Raw genomic sequence first — 17,432 nt, forward strand, 5'->3', positions numbered from 1 at the left:
CCCCTTCTCCCCCTCCAATGTCATTCCAGTGGCTCCCTATCTCCTCCAGGATCAAATGGAAAATGCGCTGGCACCTGAAGCCTTTCATAAACTATCTCTTCAGTTTATCTTTCCAGGCTTCTTACAACACCCTCCTGGCCTGTTCCAGTGACACTGGCCTCTTCACTCTTCCTCCCCAAAGATCATCCATCTCCCCAGACCAGGCATCATTACTGGTTGTCCCTTCTGACTAGAACACTCTCCCTTTTCATCCATGCTTCCTGATTTCCCTGGCTTTGTCCCCAGCTTAAATCCCACCTTTCACAGGTTCACCCTTCAATCTAGTGTCTTATCGAGTTATTTCCCACTTATTTGGTTTCTAGCCCATTTGTCTACAGCTGTTTACATGTCGTTTCCATTCAGAGCCTGACTTTTGTCTTCCTCTGTATTCCCACAGTACCTGATATAGGGAAAGAGTTTCCTAATGTTTATTGACTGACTGATTTGTTGGTTGAAAAAGATTTAAATGTGAGAATAAGCAGCACCAATACACTTAATCAAAATACATTTTTTTAAAAAAGAAAGAAAAGCAGCAGCATTATTTTATAGATATACATGAAGAAAAATGATATTTGTCATTTTGCTCCTGCCAGTTGATTATCCATTTAAAATCCTAATAAAACATCTAAATTCCTCACAATTTTACTTGCAAAGATAAGACTTGACAGTGCTAACTGTAATGCACACTGAGTCTTCACACTCCCTAACTGGTAGTTTGTATATCAGCCCTTGAGGAGGGAATACCCCCACCCCATGGCCTCCACCCCAAGGCTGGCCAGTGGCAGCCCTGCCAAAGTCTGGATTTGCAAAGCATCTGTTGAAAGTTGATTTCATGGAAAATTACATGTTTTCAGCCAAAGGGAACGTCTGTTTGGGGCTCAGCTGCCTAAGTGTTTCTGCTTCTGATCAGGACCATTTCTGAACAGTTAATTCCAGGGGACAGAAATGCAACCTTTCTTGAATTAGAACTGCTGAATTAAACTAGCTGGCTTGTTTAGGTCAAGAGGTATGTGGGATATTGAGTTAAGTCAGCTCAGTGTCACAAAATTAGAAATCTCCCCCTTCTTACCTGCCCCCCATGCCAGCCACCTGTACAAGTCTGTAAAAGAGTAAGTAGCTGCCTCTATTTTCACTAATGTGACAATACATATAGCCACATTTCCACAGAAGAAACTAAAGGGTCCTATAAGGGTGTGTGTTTAATGCAGTTTGGAGCAAAATCAAAAGAAACTGACCTGGATAGGCTTTTGGAGCACCAACCTCAAGAGTACAGAACATCCCACCTTAAGTGTAAGCTATTGCAAGAGCAGCGTCACAGAGTGCCAATTTCACACAGCTCACAGGGAGCCAGTCACATCTGCCTCACCTGGTCTAGCTCCTATGGGGAGCTTCTCAGGGTCATTGTTTGGAAGGTTGCAGCAGGAAGGTACAAGAAGAACACACAGCAAGCCTAGTGCCTTTGATAATTACTTGATTCCTCTCCAGAGCCAGGCCATGGGTACACAGACAAAACATCAACCACATGACGCCAAGCCTCTCTTCCTGGAGCAGACAATGAAATGCCAAGTAGTGGGACAATTTGGGGACAGGTTGTTCTTCACTAGTGAGACACTTTTTCATTTAAAAATAAATAGCATTTGACTCCCAGTTTCTAACAATGATAAAGTGCCTACAGTTATATAGTGTTTTAAGGCAAGTTAAAGTCAGTGTAGTTTAGTGGCTAGAAAGCTGGCCTCCAAGTCAGAAAGTACCACTTGTAACATATGATTGACTTTGTGACTTACCCTCACAGTGCTCTGATCAGAGATGTCAAGGCCAGCAGGCTGTATGCAGACCATCATGCTCCCTAGTGCTGCCTGAACTAGATGAAAATGTGGTTTCTGTCTGATCTGAAAGTATTGATGTATTATTAGAAAACAAATATATAAAAGTATGGTTTTCTAAGTCAATATAAGGTCCACAGAGACTTGTGTGTAGTATGGTGGACACCTGGGCTAGACAATGCTCCAAGGTTCCAAGGTGCAGAGAAAGTTCTGACCTATATTAGGAAAGGGAAACTCTTCAGCTGGGACTACCTTAGGGCAATGAGCTATGGCTCCAGTTTCTATCTGTAAACCTTTTACATATTTGATCCTGAGCTCCATGCACTGCATGCTGAGCTGGAAACTATATTCACTTTTATTCCCCTTAAAGATGAGGAAACTGAGTCTAAATGATTTAAGTGACTTGTCCAAATTTGGCCAGAACCAAAATCTGATCTTCTGACTCTGAGTCCATTCTTTTTCCAGGTACCACATGCTGCCATCAGAGTTACTTTGTATCTTTCAATGAAATCACTCACAGAAGGAACAAAATTATATCTTTCTAAAAATATCTATTGAGATATATATGATACATACATAATGTATATCTGTCTATACATACATATATCTATACATTCATACATCTACATTTATATCGAGAAACACACAGAGGCAGAAAAAGAGAGAGAGAGGAAGAAGAGAGAAGAGAGAGAGACAGATAGAGAGAGAGAGAGAGAGACAGACAGAGAGAGAGAGTGAGAGAGAGAGACAGAGAGAGAGAGAGAGAGAGGAGAGAGAGACAGAGAGAGAGACAGAGAGAGAGAGAGAGAGAGAGAGAGAGAGAAGAGAGAAAGAGAGAGACAGACAGAGAGAGACAGAGAGACAGAGAGAGACAGAGAGAGAGGAGAGAGAGACAGAGAGAGAGAGAGAGAGAGAGAGAGAGAGAGAGAGAGAGAGAGAGACAGACAGACAGACAGACAGAGAGAGAGACAGAGAGAGAGACAGAGAGAGACAGAGAGAGAGGAGAGAGAGACAGAGAGAGACAGAGAGAGAGAGAGAGAGAGACAGAGAGAGAGAGAGACAGAGAGACAGAGAGAGAGAATAAATGAATATGGTCACAAAAAGCATTTTAGAGGTCCTTTTATGAAATAAAAATAACTAGTTTCCACATAGTATTTCAGTTTTTGTTAAAGTTACAATTCCATTTTAAATTACCTTACCCTTTAAAATAATTCAATATTCATTTGTTTTGCTTTCAGGTAGAATGCTCCATAAATTACTATATTGGAATTTTACGGTATTGGAATTTACTGGAAAAATACCATGTAAAGTTTTCATGTGCTTCACTGTTTCAACTATGACTGTTTTCATGTAGAAAAAAGATCAAGACTAAGACTGCTGTATACTGAAATCCAGTTGGAGTTGGGTCTGCTTAATCCCACCCCAATCAGGTGGCAATACCAGGAAATAAAAATTGTAATGTTTGCCTAAACCAAACATAACTTTTATCTGTAATTGCCAAATTATTGTAATAATATATATCATAGCTAATAATAAATGCTTTTATATTACTTAATATTTTGAATCTGAACACAGGTGACCAGGAATTGGCCTGTAAAAGCATACTCTTTCTCACAGTCTAAATAATTTCATTAGCTGCTCTTTTAATGTCACTATCACTTGTATATTCAAAAATGTTTTAAAGAGCAACCAAGAACAAAAGCTTTACTTTTCCAGCAGCTATTTCTAGAAGAATTAGCCTGAAAAAGGACCTCAGTATTCTAGATATATTTGAGAAACCAAACCATGATCGCAGAGACAAAGCCATCTGCTACATGGAAGTTGGTCCTAGAAGCACTGCTCATAGCCAGAAGGTGTTACCAGTGTGCCCAAATATCAGCTTTATCAGCTTGGGTATAAGAAAGGGTCTCTGCTGAAAAGTGACTATTATTATTGGTAGCATATCCCCAAATGATGTTGGAGGGTGTCTTGGGTCACCTGAAGCATTCGGAATAGGCTGATGAGTACAACGTGAGCTAAAGCCAAAACTCTGGAAGCAGTGTTAAGTACAACGAAGATAAGTAGCTTATTGATGCCGCCCCAAATTGGTAATATCCCAGCTTTGCAGACTGTGAGAGCTCAAAGAAACACAAACCACTAGACCACTAAGTTTAGACTATTAGTTTAAGCCCATCATTTTCCAGATGGGGAAGTGCAGCAACTTATCTAAAGTCACACACCCAGTATGCAGCAGCACAGAATCCGGAATGAGACACCATACCCAGGTATCTTTCCACTCACTATGCTTTTCCCCTAATATTAAAAAACTAAACATCAGGTTTGTTATTGTTGTCCTTTATTCTTGAAGAGGACCAAAATGGTGTCGTTATATCAGGGTCACTGCACAGTGTGACTGTGACTGATCAGATAAGCTTGGAAGGCTTTACCACAGATCAGCTACAAATAGTCCATATGAACATTTGGAATGGAGAAGCCTTGAAATCTGTGTATCTTACATTTCTTTTGAGCTATAGCAATTTTGCTTTGCTCACAAAGCACAGTGCCTTCTTTGGAGAGGGCACATCATGCTGGATGCTCCTGTGCCCGTATCTCCCAAGCCTCACAGTCAATTTCAAAGTTCTTCAAAGAGACCTTGAGAATGTCCTTGTATCCTTTCTTCTGACGTGTCTGAGCATTTGCCTTGTTTGAACTCTCCATAAAATAGTCTTGTGAGCAAGCATAGATTTGGCATTCAAATAATATGGCTAGCCCAATGGAGTTGAGCTCCCTGCAATACACTTTGCAAACTTACTTGTTCAGCTCAAGGAAGGACCTCAGCATCTGCTTCTTTATCTTACAAGGTGATCTTTAGAATCTTCCTAAGACAATTCAAACACAAGTGGTTCGATTTCCTAGCACAGCAGCTAGACTGTCCAGATTTCCCAGGCCTACAACAATGAAGTCAGCACAAAGACTCTGTAGATGTTCAATTTGCTAGTCAGACTAATACATCTTCTCTCCCACACCTTCCTTCGGAGCTTCCCAAACACTGAGCTAGCTAGCTGTGACAATGGCTACATCAACCTGATCATCTATCCATTCGTACATTCCAGGAAATTATACTGCCAATGAAGATGAGCTTATCCACAGCATTCAACACTTTCCATTCCCTATAACCAATGGTTCCACATATGGATGGTGTGGTTCTTCCTGGTGGAGAATCTTTCTCTTGGTGTTAATTATCAGGGGAAAATGAGCACAAGCATCAGGGAATCAATCCATATTCTGTTGCAATTTTGCTCGAGAAGCTGCATTGAATATACAATCTTCTGTGTACAAAACATCATGTATTAACTTCTCTTTTTTGTAGGCTTTTTGATTCAAATAATTTGCTCTCAGGATGGCAACTGACCTTACTGCTATTTTTATATTCACTGAAGGTATCTGACAACATTGCTGAAAACATCATGCTATAAAGTATGAGAACAAGCACATTGCCTTGATTCACTCCCTTGATGACTGGGAAAATGTTCGAGAGCACCATTCATTATCCAGACTCTGTACAAGCATGCCATCACGAAATTGGCATACAATAGTGATAAAGTTCTCCAAATTTCACCATAATCTTCCACGAGCCCTCCTGACTTACAGTATTAAAGATTTTGATCAGATCAACGAACATTATAGACAGATCCCTGTTCTGCTCTTGGAATTTCTTCAGGAATTGCTTGGCCATATCTGAAACCAACTGGCTCTTGGTAGATGGTCAACTTGCAAGGGAGGAGAAGCTGATTAAGCAGGACTCAGATAAGAATCTTGCTGGCAGTGACTAAGATAGAGATTCCCTTTCCTCACCCTGGTGATTGTCATATGATAGCCTGTAACTTTTTTCTTTTAAAGAGATAGACAACAGAGGCATCCTTCATATCCTAGGGGATAACCTCCTCTTGCTATATAACCCAGAAGAATTCAGTTAGCTTTTATATGAGCTGTGGATTCCCTGCCTTGAAGATCTGGAATAAATCTCCTGAAGAGCTAGAATAGAATCGGCATCAGGAGCTTTGCTATATGAAAGGAGCTTGATAGAATTTAAAACCTTTTCTTCACTTGAAAGTTGAGCTAGAGAGGAATTGACTTCAATCTGAGTCATACAATCAATGACTTCAGGATTGGTTGATAAAGACCTGTTGAGAACACTATGGAAGTTTAGCCAATCTCTCCAAGATCATGTGCCTATCACTGATCAGTGTGGTTCCATCAATGCTGAGAGGTTGATATACATCAAAGATCTTTGGCCCATAAATAACTTTCAGGGCATCACACAAGTGCTTTGGATTGCAACTATCAGCATAAAACTGAATCTTATCTGCCTTTTTACTGAGCCAAGAATCCCACATCTTTCTAAATTTTGCTCATGCTTTACTTTTGATGGAGTGAAATGCTGCCTTCTTAGAGATGTTCTGCTGGTAAACATTATGGAGTCCTCATTTTTTTAGTTTTTAAAATTTCCCGTCATTTTTATCAAAGCAATCCTGATGTTTTTGAGTGTTTTGGACCAAAAGAACAAATGTGATGCTGTATACCAAATCTCTGAAAGATGCCCACTCCTTTTCGGTTCCACTGTTGTCAAGCATGTCTTGGCTCAGCTTTTCTTCTAAGTCAGCAACAGTTTATACATGAAGAAGTGTTCTTATCTACTGAACTTGAATCATCAGGTTTGGGGGCTGCCACTTTTGTTGAAGGTGAATGTTTAGTTTGGAAAGGATAAGTTTATGATCATTCCAGCACTCTCCACCACATACCACCTTTGTCACTCTCATATCCTATCTATATCCTTCCAAGAACATAGTCTACTGTTTGCTGCAAGGGTGCATCTGAGAAGTTTGATTGCATTTAGATAAATGGAAGACAGTATTTGTGATGAGAAGATCATGAGACACAGTTTCTGACTCCATTCCTCCCAAGGACTCCCTGCCATACTGGATAGTTTGTGCCTACTCCGGCATTAAAGTCACCCAGAATTACAAGCTTGTCCTCTTATGACACATTGATGATGAGGGTTTTAAAATCTTCATAAAATTTATCTTTGACATCATCAAGATGAGTTCTCTCCAACAAGAGTTGTTCATCTTTCAGGTCTATGGATTTCATATTGTCCAATGAGTTTGTGTAAATAAATATGTATGCATATATTAGATTTAACATACATTTTTACCACATTTAACATGGACTACTTGCCATCTAGGAGAGGGGAGGGGGAAAGAGGGAATTGGAACACAAGCTTTTACAAGGGTCAATGCGGAAAAATTAACCATGCATATGTTTTGAAAACAAAAATCTTTAATACAAAAATCTGTTATTTTCAAAACATATGCATAGTTTTAAATATTTACCCTTGAAAAACCTTGTGTTCCCATTCTTTCTCCCTTTGTTCCCCTAAGTGACAAGTAATCCAATATATGTTAAACGTATGCAATTCTTCTATACATAGTTCCACAATTATCATGCTGCACAAAAAAAAAAAAAACATATCAAAAAGGAAAAAAAAACCCAAAATGCAAGCAAACAACAACAAAAAGACTGAAAATGCTATACTGTGATCCACACTCAGTCCCCACAGTCCTCTCTCTGAATGCACATGGCTCTCTCCATCACAAATCTATTAGAAGTGGCCTGAATTACCTCATTGTTGAAAAGAGCCATTTCCATCAGAATTGATCGTCATATAGTCTTGGTGTTGCTGTGTATACTTGTTTGACCACAAGGTGAGATTTCTAGATGCTGCAACAAGTAGGCTATGGCTAAGTGAAACAGACAATTTTTAGGACACCTTTTCCAGTCTGTTCCTTGTGCCAAGCAATTAGCAGTGTGGTGCTTAAAAAGGTTGCTCAGACATACAAGGGGATGATGAATCCCACTGCTGTGGTAGATCCAATAAGAAGAAGACAAATCTTTTGTCTGGGGCTACCTATGTGCAAGGTTGTGATTACAGCACCCAGTGTATCTATACCTGTTTTGCCACTAGCCCATTGCTACAGAACTTCAAGGTAGATAAAATTGTAACATAATAAGATGATAAGATGATGAAAGTAAAATAGTTGACTAGTAAAAGGTCAAGTTGATAACTTTTGACTTGTGTATAAATTGGACAAGTGAGATGGAGTTGAGTAAAACTGTCAGCCTCATTCCCTCTTCTAGGGTCATCAGAGTCCAGTGACAAGGCAAAAGTCAAGATGCCTAGTGATGGCTCAGAATACAGTGGATAACCCTGGCATCTTCTTTGTCTGACCAAGTTCTAAGCTCCTGTTTCTGCTGCCTTCATGGCCATTGGAACAAATTATTCACATTTGCCCATTCTCCCAGGGAAGTCTTCACATGCACATCCCCCTAACAGAACAACAAGTCTGAAGCCCATCAGTTACCTTCAGTTGGTTACTGTAGGAAGTGGCTAATGCTTTCTGCAACATGGCTCTCCTCTAGAGCACTTATCTTTCTATTCTTATATGCAACCTGTTTTGTAGAAGACCATAATCTTGGTGTTCTTTCTCTAAACATTATGGGGAAACTACGTTGTCCTCAAAGTTTTACAAAGCACTTTGTTCACAGTAACCTTGAAAAGTAGATAATGTCCTTGTAACAGATAAGGAAACTGAGGCACAGATTATAGGATCACTCAGCTGGTAAATGTAATAGAATCCAAGTTTACTCCAATTATACACACAATCTCATTACTGCACCATGTGGCATCTCTCAAACCAATAATGCAAAATGACTTTGAAATGGATACAAGTCTCATTTATTGTTTCTTTTCCAACCTGTGCTGGCTTTGTATATTTGATTTTCTACTGGTAGTAATTTTGCCCAAATCTCTAAAACTCAGATCAGCTTGGGACCCTTATTGTTTTTAAAAGATACCTTATCCACAGTATATATTATAATATCATTTTGACATGCAATTTAGAGGTAATGATACCATCCACACAAATCACCACAGAAATCAGCCATCAATTGACAAGTCTTTAAAAGGTTTATCCATTTCTGCACATCATTAAAAGTATCTAAGCCCAAACAAATTGATATAAAAGTTCTAACCTCTGCAACTCATTAAATTGTTACTGTACAATTAAACATTCCATATAACATTATTTCCGTTATATGTACATACGACAATAGGAGAAATTATAGAAGTATAAGAAATGATTATAGGAAAAAATATAAAAATTAATAAGTTAGATACTTTTTTGTTGGTTATAGAAAGAGCTACTTGAAAAAAAATCACCTAAAGTTCACAGAAATGCAAATATAATTAGAAAATCATGGAACTATTGGGCAGGAAGGGACACTGCAGATCATCTATAGTCATTAATCATTTATTTTTACCTCACAATCACTGCAGGATACATTAGCACCTACTCCAAACCAATTCACACCAAAATTAGAACCTGTCTTGCACTGAAGAAAAATAGCTAAGCAAAAACAACTGATACAGTGCCCACGTCTAATAACATATAAAATCATTAATCCCCCGTAGTCTCCTGCTACTCTGGTAAGAAAGAAAGGGAATGTTTTGTTAACTGTTCTCTAGATCCAAAATTGGCTATTATAATTATTTTTAAGAATTCATTTTTGTTTCATTTGCATGTCTAAATTTTCTCCTTCCCATATTACATTGAGAAAGTAAGAAAAACAAAACCCATTGCAATCATGTATAGTCAAGAAAGATTATATTTATATATTGGCCATGTCCAAAAAAAGCCTCAATCTGCACTCTGGGTTAGAGTTATCTAACTCTAACTCTGTATAGAAATTAATATCACATTTTATCATAAATCTTTTAGAATTATGACTGGTCACTACATAGTTTAGAATTCCCAAAGTTTTTGAAGTTGTTTGTCTTTACAATATTATTGTCACTGTGTAAATTGTTCTCTTATTTCTGTGTACTTCACTCTGCATCGATTCACAAAAGGTCTTCCCAAGGTTCTCAGAAACCATTTCTTATAGCACAACAGTATTCTGTGACATTCATATACCATAATTTGTTTAGCCATGACCCAATTGATGAGTATCCTTGTTTCCGTCTTTACCATCACAAAAGAATTGCTCTAATATTTTTGTACATATGGATCATTTTTTTCTTTTTCTTTGATCTCTTTGGAACACAGAGTAGCAGCAATATTACTGGGTGAAGTGGTATGCAGAATTTAATAACTTTGAGGGGATAATTCCAAATTGCTTTCCAGAATGGTTGGATCAGTTCACAGCTTATTATTATCATCATTGTTATAATTATCATCATCATCATCATCATTCAGAGTTCACTTTCCTTTTTGTGTTAACTTACCATTATGTTATACCTTAAAAGAAAAAGAGCCCGCTTTCATGTCTGCTCCAAAGCTTGCCTAGTTCCATACTTTGTACATTGACTTACCAGTTCCTCACTGGTTGTTGTGTTGATGTAGACAACTTCTAAGTGTCCAGAGTGAGATGACAAAGTGTCAGAAGATAGAGAAATTATAGCCTCACAGATTCCAGTCAAACTTTTGCACTAAGAAAAAGAAAAAAAATACCAGAAAGATGAGTGAGTAATCACATTAAAGTCATAAATGCAACATGATTAAAGGTCTAACTTATGATCTCCAAGTGAATTGTCCCTGTACAGTGGTGGATTAACTGGCAACTGAAAGTTTCTTCATTCATTTAATTCTGCGTTATTTTTCTCCCCCAAACAAACCTGCCTGTTATATTTAATTTCACTAGCTATTCTACAGCATGGGATACAATCCAATAAAGATCAGGGAGAGAGACAATTTTATTTGCTTGTGGGATGCCAGATGTATTCTTTCAGATAATGCAGCACAAAAATGGCAGACTGAATTGTGTGTGTAAGGCACAAAAATTATATTTGTAAATGTAAAGACTTAACTAAATTCAATTTTGTAGACCCCTCTGCCCTGTGGTGGGCAGGTACAGTTGGATGGGCAAAGGGTTAAGCTTAACTAGCTCTAACAATATGCATTGCTCTCCCTATACATTTTCTCCTAGCTGCAGACATCTATGATGGCTTTATTTCCAAAACACTTCAGGTGAAGATTTGCCTTTACTCCTTCCATTTTTGCCTTTCCCTTCAGGGACAATGCTGTCATTTCTTTAAATTACATTGAATTATAGTAAAGTACCTAAGGGAAATTCCTACAGCATGGATTTTTAAAAGCACAATTAATTCTAATATCCTATTTGAAACAACATGTAAAAGTTGATTTGGAAAAATTCGGTATGTAAAGTTTATTAGAGCAAAAGGAAAAAAGAAAATAGTTCTCTAATGCTCCACTGAACTAGCTTATACTTAATTAGAACTTTGGAGAACAGGGGGCATGTCTCATATCTCTTTAGATAGCCAGCATATTTTAAAAAGCTTTGTGCAGAGCAGGAGCTCACTTAATATTTGTTGTTGATGATCACACAAAACTAATTATTGGACGTTTTCACAACATAGGCAAGATTCAATCTCATGCTGGCTTTAGGCAAAAATATAGATGGAAAATAATCAAAGCTTTCAATTATTTAAGGGCAACAGAGTTGATGTCAGTTGTGACTTGCTTCCATATTTATGTTAGTATCAAGTATCATTGCTGTTTTACCATTTAGACAAGTTTCAGTTAAAAAGGAACACTTGCTATGGAAAATTATACATATATGCATAAGTTGATGTTTTCTTTACATAGACTCATAGAATTTTTGAGCCAGAAGGCACTCTAGATATCATCTATCCCAATTTTTTTTTCATTTTCTTTTCAAATTTTTCTCTTTTTTATGAAATTAAGCATTAATAAATACAAAATTGCAATAGACAGAACAACAAACAAAAAGAGGATTGTATCTGAGATTGTAAAACTTTGGTTAAATAAGTGTTTTATAAAAGCTTATATTAAATTTAATATACTAGAAGCAAAATTACGTTGTGGTTCCTTCTGAAATTTTTTTCTTTTCTTTTTGGCTTTATCAATGCTATTTTTTCCTTTTTTACTTCCTTTCTTTTTCTTTTTTGTATCTCTATTGCTTCCTATTAAATCATTCCCCCCTTCTGACAAATACATATAGTCAAAGGCAACAAATTGGCACATTGGCTGTATCTGAAAATATATGTCTCATTCTGTACCTCTAGTCCATCATTTCTCTGCCAAGAGGCAAGAGGCAGGCTTTAACATCACTCTTCTGATAGCTCTGTAATTGTACAGAGGAGGAAAGAGATATTTAAGGGACAGAAGTAGCTTATCCAAGGACATGTTGGTCATTAATGGTATATAGCCCAAGCTAGAATACTCCTTGCTTGATTCTTAGCTCAATATGTTTTCTATGACACCATCAGCATCAGCATTCACATGTATAAAATGTGGGACTGGGACTAAGCATCTTTAAGGTCCCTTCCAGTTTCATAATTTTTGATTCTACATGATAAATACTGATAAAACTGGACCATTTACCTCCTTCAAGAAAAAAATTGGTCTTAGTGGCAACAAGTTAGTTTTTCTTACCAGATGGTCACAGAAAAAGATCTCTTTTGAAGTATTGCCTAGTAAAAATGGCCAAGGGATGGCTTTGTTTGGGAAATGAAGTACTCGAACCTTCCAAATATAGGAAATCCTGCAGGTAACTTCTAGGGATTAGTTCATGCAATAAAATATATTGATTTTCTCTCCCATGTGCTCCTTCAACCCTGATCTCCCTCCTTGTTTTTAAAAGCTTCAGATATAAGATAACATATCCAAGCATGGTCAAATATACTATCCCAGAAATAAATGAAAATGTCTAAAGCTAGAGTCAGTTTACCCTTCCCCTTCCTTCCTCACTATCATCCCTATGCTGACAGTGACCTATTTTTGACAGGCCCATTAAGGCAGAGTTTGCTGTTGAGAAAATAGAGGAAGTTACCACAAGATAAAGTATTACTACCTCTTCAGATAAATACAGTCACTTGTCAGATTTTTTTTTCTTGATCCTGAGTTTAAATTGATTGGGCCTTTTATCAGATCATTTTATCTAGTCCTGCATTCTTTGAAATTATTTTCAGATTTTTCTGTTTCTCCCTTGTTGACATCTTCTCTCCAGTAATCCAAGTGCAAGTACCAAAAGGAAAGAATTCTCTATTGCTTTCAAAAATAAATATTCATCAGTTTTATTCTCCTCTTGCTTAGACATTTTCAGTCATGCCCGACTCTTCATGACCCCAGTTGGAGTTTTCTTGGCAAAGACACTGGAATGGTTTTCCATTTCCTGCTCCAGTTAATTTTACAGATGAGGAAACTGAGGCAAATAGGGTGAAGTGACTTGCCCAGGATCACTAATTAGTAAGCGTCTGAGACCAGATAGGAACTCAGAAAGGTGAGTCTTCCTGACTCCAGACATGGCATTCTCTATATGTTGTGTCACCTAGCTGTCCCTTTGTGCCCCTAATTAGAACCAATTAGGAATTGTAATAGCCAAAAATATGATAAGGTAATGGACATAAGAAGTATCATTCCTTACGGACAGTAAAGAGGATGTTGTCAAAAATGGAATCTGTCACTTTGGAACTCCAAAGGAACAACCAAGGGGGAGAAAGCAAAGAAATATCATGCTTCATGCTATCCTTAGCAGAACTCTTGTCAGCATCTGTTTCAGCAGTGATGGCATCTTTTTGGATAACAATAGGGGAAGAAAGAAAAAAAAAAAACAAAAAGGAAAGAAAAAGCTTTTATCATTTTTCTGGCAGTTCTGTCATCTTCAAATGGCTCAGTCTTTCTCCAGAACCACTGTAAGCCAAACAATTTGAGACATTCTCCAGATGGATCAACTATAATGACAAAAATGCTACTCTGAATGTGTCCTGTATTTCTCTTTAGGCTTATTCTTCAACAAGCCATAATTCATGCCATTAGCTAAGCTAAGTAGTCACTAGCATTGATTTTACAGCATGACCCATGTTGTACTGGTGTGAGTGATTTGAGTAATGAAATAAAAAGGCATCAAAATGGCTGGCATTTAACACTGATGTGCCAACTTCATCTTCTTTTCATTTGGAGGATAAGGTAACTTCATATTCATGCTCCCCCACTACACCCATCTCACAGTATTGAAGCTAGAGAATAAGTGAGAGTGAGGGGGGAAGCAATGTAGAAATTAAACAAGTGGCCAGCAAGAAATCTTTATTTAATTGTCCTTGAAGCCTCTTTATCTTATATCTTTTGTACTTGTGAAGTGGACAAGTAGGAACATGAGAATAATCCGATAAACAGAATTCTCTACAGACCATGATTTGGCTATATAAACTATCATGTTGCTGTCACTTAGAAATGTCCTGTTTAAAGAAAGAGCCAAGCAGGTGGGTCTCAATTTCCCTAGACAGGACTCTTAACATTTCTTGTCTGGAGATCTTTGGGTTTCATTATACTTATTCATCTAACCACTTAAAAACTTGATATTCCAGTATTAGTAAAATGAACCATTTCATTAAGACTAGCCACTCCCCTAATAAGCTTCCAAAATTAAGAGTAAATGTAAAATTTAAGCACTATGGTGTTGTGAATTGGCAAATTGGCCATCAGGCTGGTCCTCATGCTATCCATATTCTACCAGAGCTACAGTGAATGACTCTGAATGGGTAACCCAATTGCTCTGAGATCAACCAAAAGCAGGCATAAAAAACAGCTGCCTTAAAAAATACCTTTAAATTTTGTAGATGACTTGATTGAGACTCATTTGACACGCATTTTATATGTGGAGGAAAGGTCTAAGATACTTCAGCTAAGAAACTCAGCCATTTGTGCTGTCTATTTCCCTAGCTGCTTTTATTCATTAAGAAAAAGGCATAATTTGTCTAAGGGAACAGGAACTACCAACAAAGATGACTGGAACAGCTTACTTTTAATTCTTGGCTTCTAGTTCTCTTATTTTGTTTAGGCAGCATTTGTTCTTTGATAAGAAAATAATGGAATGGCACTGTTTTAAACATCAGCTAACTTTACAAGGAAGGAGAGTCTTAATGTGGGAAGACCCCTGAATTGATACATCTCGTTCAACCATTTGCAGGATTACAATCAAAAGCAAAAGGTAACCCACGTAGATTTTTGGAGTGTGGTCAGAAAATGACAAATAGATATTGTGGGCAATCCCTCTTTTTTTTTACCTAGGGAAGTCTCATCACCTCTTTTTATGACGAAGTTCTTCTGAAAGTCACCACAAATAAGTGCTTATCTTAATTAATATTATAACTCTCTGTACCTCTTATCTTCCCTACTATATCATGAGCACCCTGAGGGCAGGAGTCATAGTTTATTGATCTTAGTATCTCCTTAATCATGTAATAGCATGAACTCTTAATAAAATAATGATTTATTTCAATACAGTGATGAAGAGGTGTGATTACTTCACCAGGAAAGGGGAATACTCTCTTTAGGATAATTTAAAAACTTATAGCCTAACAGGAACAGCTAGGTAGTATAGTGGATACAATGGTGGGCCTGGAGTCAGGAAGATCTGAGTTCAAATCCGACCACAGACTTACTAGCTGTGTGACCCTCTGCAAGTCACTTCCCCCTGTTTGCCTCAGTTTCCTCATCTGTAAGATGAGTTGAAAAAAGGAAATGGCAAAACAATGCAGTGTCTTTTCCATGAAAATCCCAAATGGGTTCACAGAGTCGGCCATAAAAAACAACTGAACAAAAACTTGTAGGCTAAAATTTACCTACTGATAGAAAAGCCAGTGCTCAATATAATATACACTCCTCTACAAACATTTGGATGATCTTACACACAACTCAAAGAGGAAAGGATTGTTTGATATAGTTAGGATTTTCAAATAACTTGGCTTACTCCGAATAGTGATGCTGTTTTAAACCTTTTTAAAATTCATTTTTATTTGAGAAGACAATGCTGAAGATATTCAGAAAATTGATGCACAGGAAGAAAAGAAGTGCTCTACTTCAAAGATAGCTGATACTAATAAACCATTTACATTCTGTTAGTATCAAATAATAAATGAACAAGTCCCTGACCAAATTCCAAAAAATGCTCTTTATGGCTAAAACAAATCTATTGCTATTCTATTTAATATATTGACATTACTGAGACATCCTGACTCACATTATATATTAATAAAGGAAGGATGTACATTTTGATTTGGTAAATACTTAAAAGGCAAAATTTTCCACAATGACAATCAAAATTATTCCCTTTGTAAAACTACTAGGCAAACTAGTCTTGAAAATGATTTTCTCTTTTCCCTATTGCATTGCCAATCATTTTCTTCATTCTTTTATATGTAATAAAGCCCTATGAGAAGCAATTGCCATATTTTTCATTAAAAACATAAAAACATATAACATACATAGTCATAGAAAGGTTGTAGAACCTGTAGGTACTTGGAACACCTATCTCTGAAACATAACTGGGCAACTTGGAGCAAATCACTTGCTTTCCTACTCAGTTCACTAAGCATTTATTAAGCACTTAGTATGTGCCAGGAACTAGACTAAGTGCTGAGGATAGAGCTCTCTAAGACTAGAAGCTACAAAGGAGTTATCATTTTATATGAGTAAAGGGCGTTTCCATACTAGGAGCCCCTCAAATCCATGAGATCCAAAGTCCAAGTTTAAAAAATGTATAGTACTGTTATTGTAAATATTATCACAAAGTTGAGCCTCCAAAATTATGAGGAGTATAGCTCACATCCCAGAATTGAAAAGAGCTTTAAAAGATCATCATAACCAACCAATACATGAACAAGAAATCCATCTATAACCTACCTAACAAATAAATCAACCATTATTTGAAGACCTCCTGTGAGGGAACCCATTCTACTTAGGGACATCTTGAATTTTCAGAACATTTTTTTCTTTATATCAAGCATAGATACTAGGTACTAGATATGTAAAGGTTTGTCCTAATCATTTTTCCTCCTCTATTTGTATGGATGTTTTTATTTCATTTCATATGAACATATATCCCAAACTAGGAACCCTGACTTAGTGTACATAACATATTTGGCTTTCTAGTACTAATAAATCAATAAGTGTGATGTCATTCATTGCTATGTACTTGTACAAAGACCTGAGTTTTATTCCAATTCAGATATTGCTTTAATGAGTTATAATAGCCCAAGTTGCTCAAATTTCTCTTCAGAAAATGAATGCTTTGTAGTATACTTCTTTGGCTTTCCTTCTTGCGAAGCTATTTTTGAGCAAGTTTCATAGAAGCAATATATAATTTAAAGGCAATAGCAGGATCTGTACAACATTAAGATAAAAGGGTCAGCATAACCTACATAGAAAGCTTCTTTCTCTTTCACATCTCACTGTAATCACCAAGTACTCTTTTCTCTGAAGCAGCAAGGTCACTGAGTTAGACTTTTAAGTCTGGAAGGGGAGGAAGAAGAATTTTCAAACAGCTGAAGCTGAAAAACAAGTTTACAAAAGAGGAGTTTGGGACATGGGAAAAATGTTCCTGAGTTGGCTGGAAACAGCATCCACCCTGATTCCAGAGTTCTCAGACACTCACGAACATGACAGGCACCAAGTGACATGGGTCTAGTTCTGGATGCTTGTTTATGTGGAT

The 17,432-nt window shown here is 37.2% G+C and overlaps 1 protein-coding gene across 2 annotated transcripts in view; it reads right to left on the reverse strand.

Annotated features, from left to right (window-relative positions):
- LOC141548478 (connector enhancer of kinase suppressor of ras 2-like) overlaps positions 1-17,432 on the reverse strand; it is a 555,144-nt gene that overhangs the window by 267,818 nt on the left and 269,894 nt on the right. For both annotated transcript variants that reach the window (XM_074277397.1, XM_074277398.1), the window contains exon 7: positions 10,273-10,389. In XM_074277397.1, the coding sequence (XP_074133498.1) occupies positions 10,273-10,389 (117 nt within the window). The remainder of the gene's footprint in view (positions 1-10,272; positions 10,390-17,432) is intronic.

The sequence above is a fragment of the Sminthopsis crassicaudata genome, chromosome X, assembly GCF_048593235.1.
Source record: "Sminthopsis crassicaudata isolate SCR6 chromosome X, ASM4859323v1, whole genome shotgun sequence".
Classification (NCBI taxonomy): domain Eukaryota; kingdom Metazoa; phylum Chordata; class Mammalia; order Dasyuromorphia; family Dasyuridae; genus Sminthopsis; species Sminthopsis crassicaudata.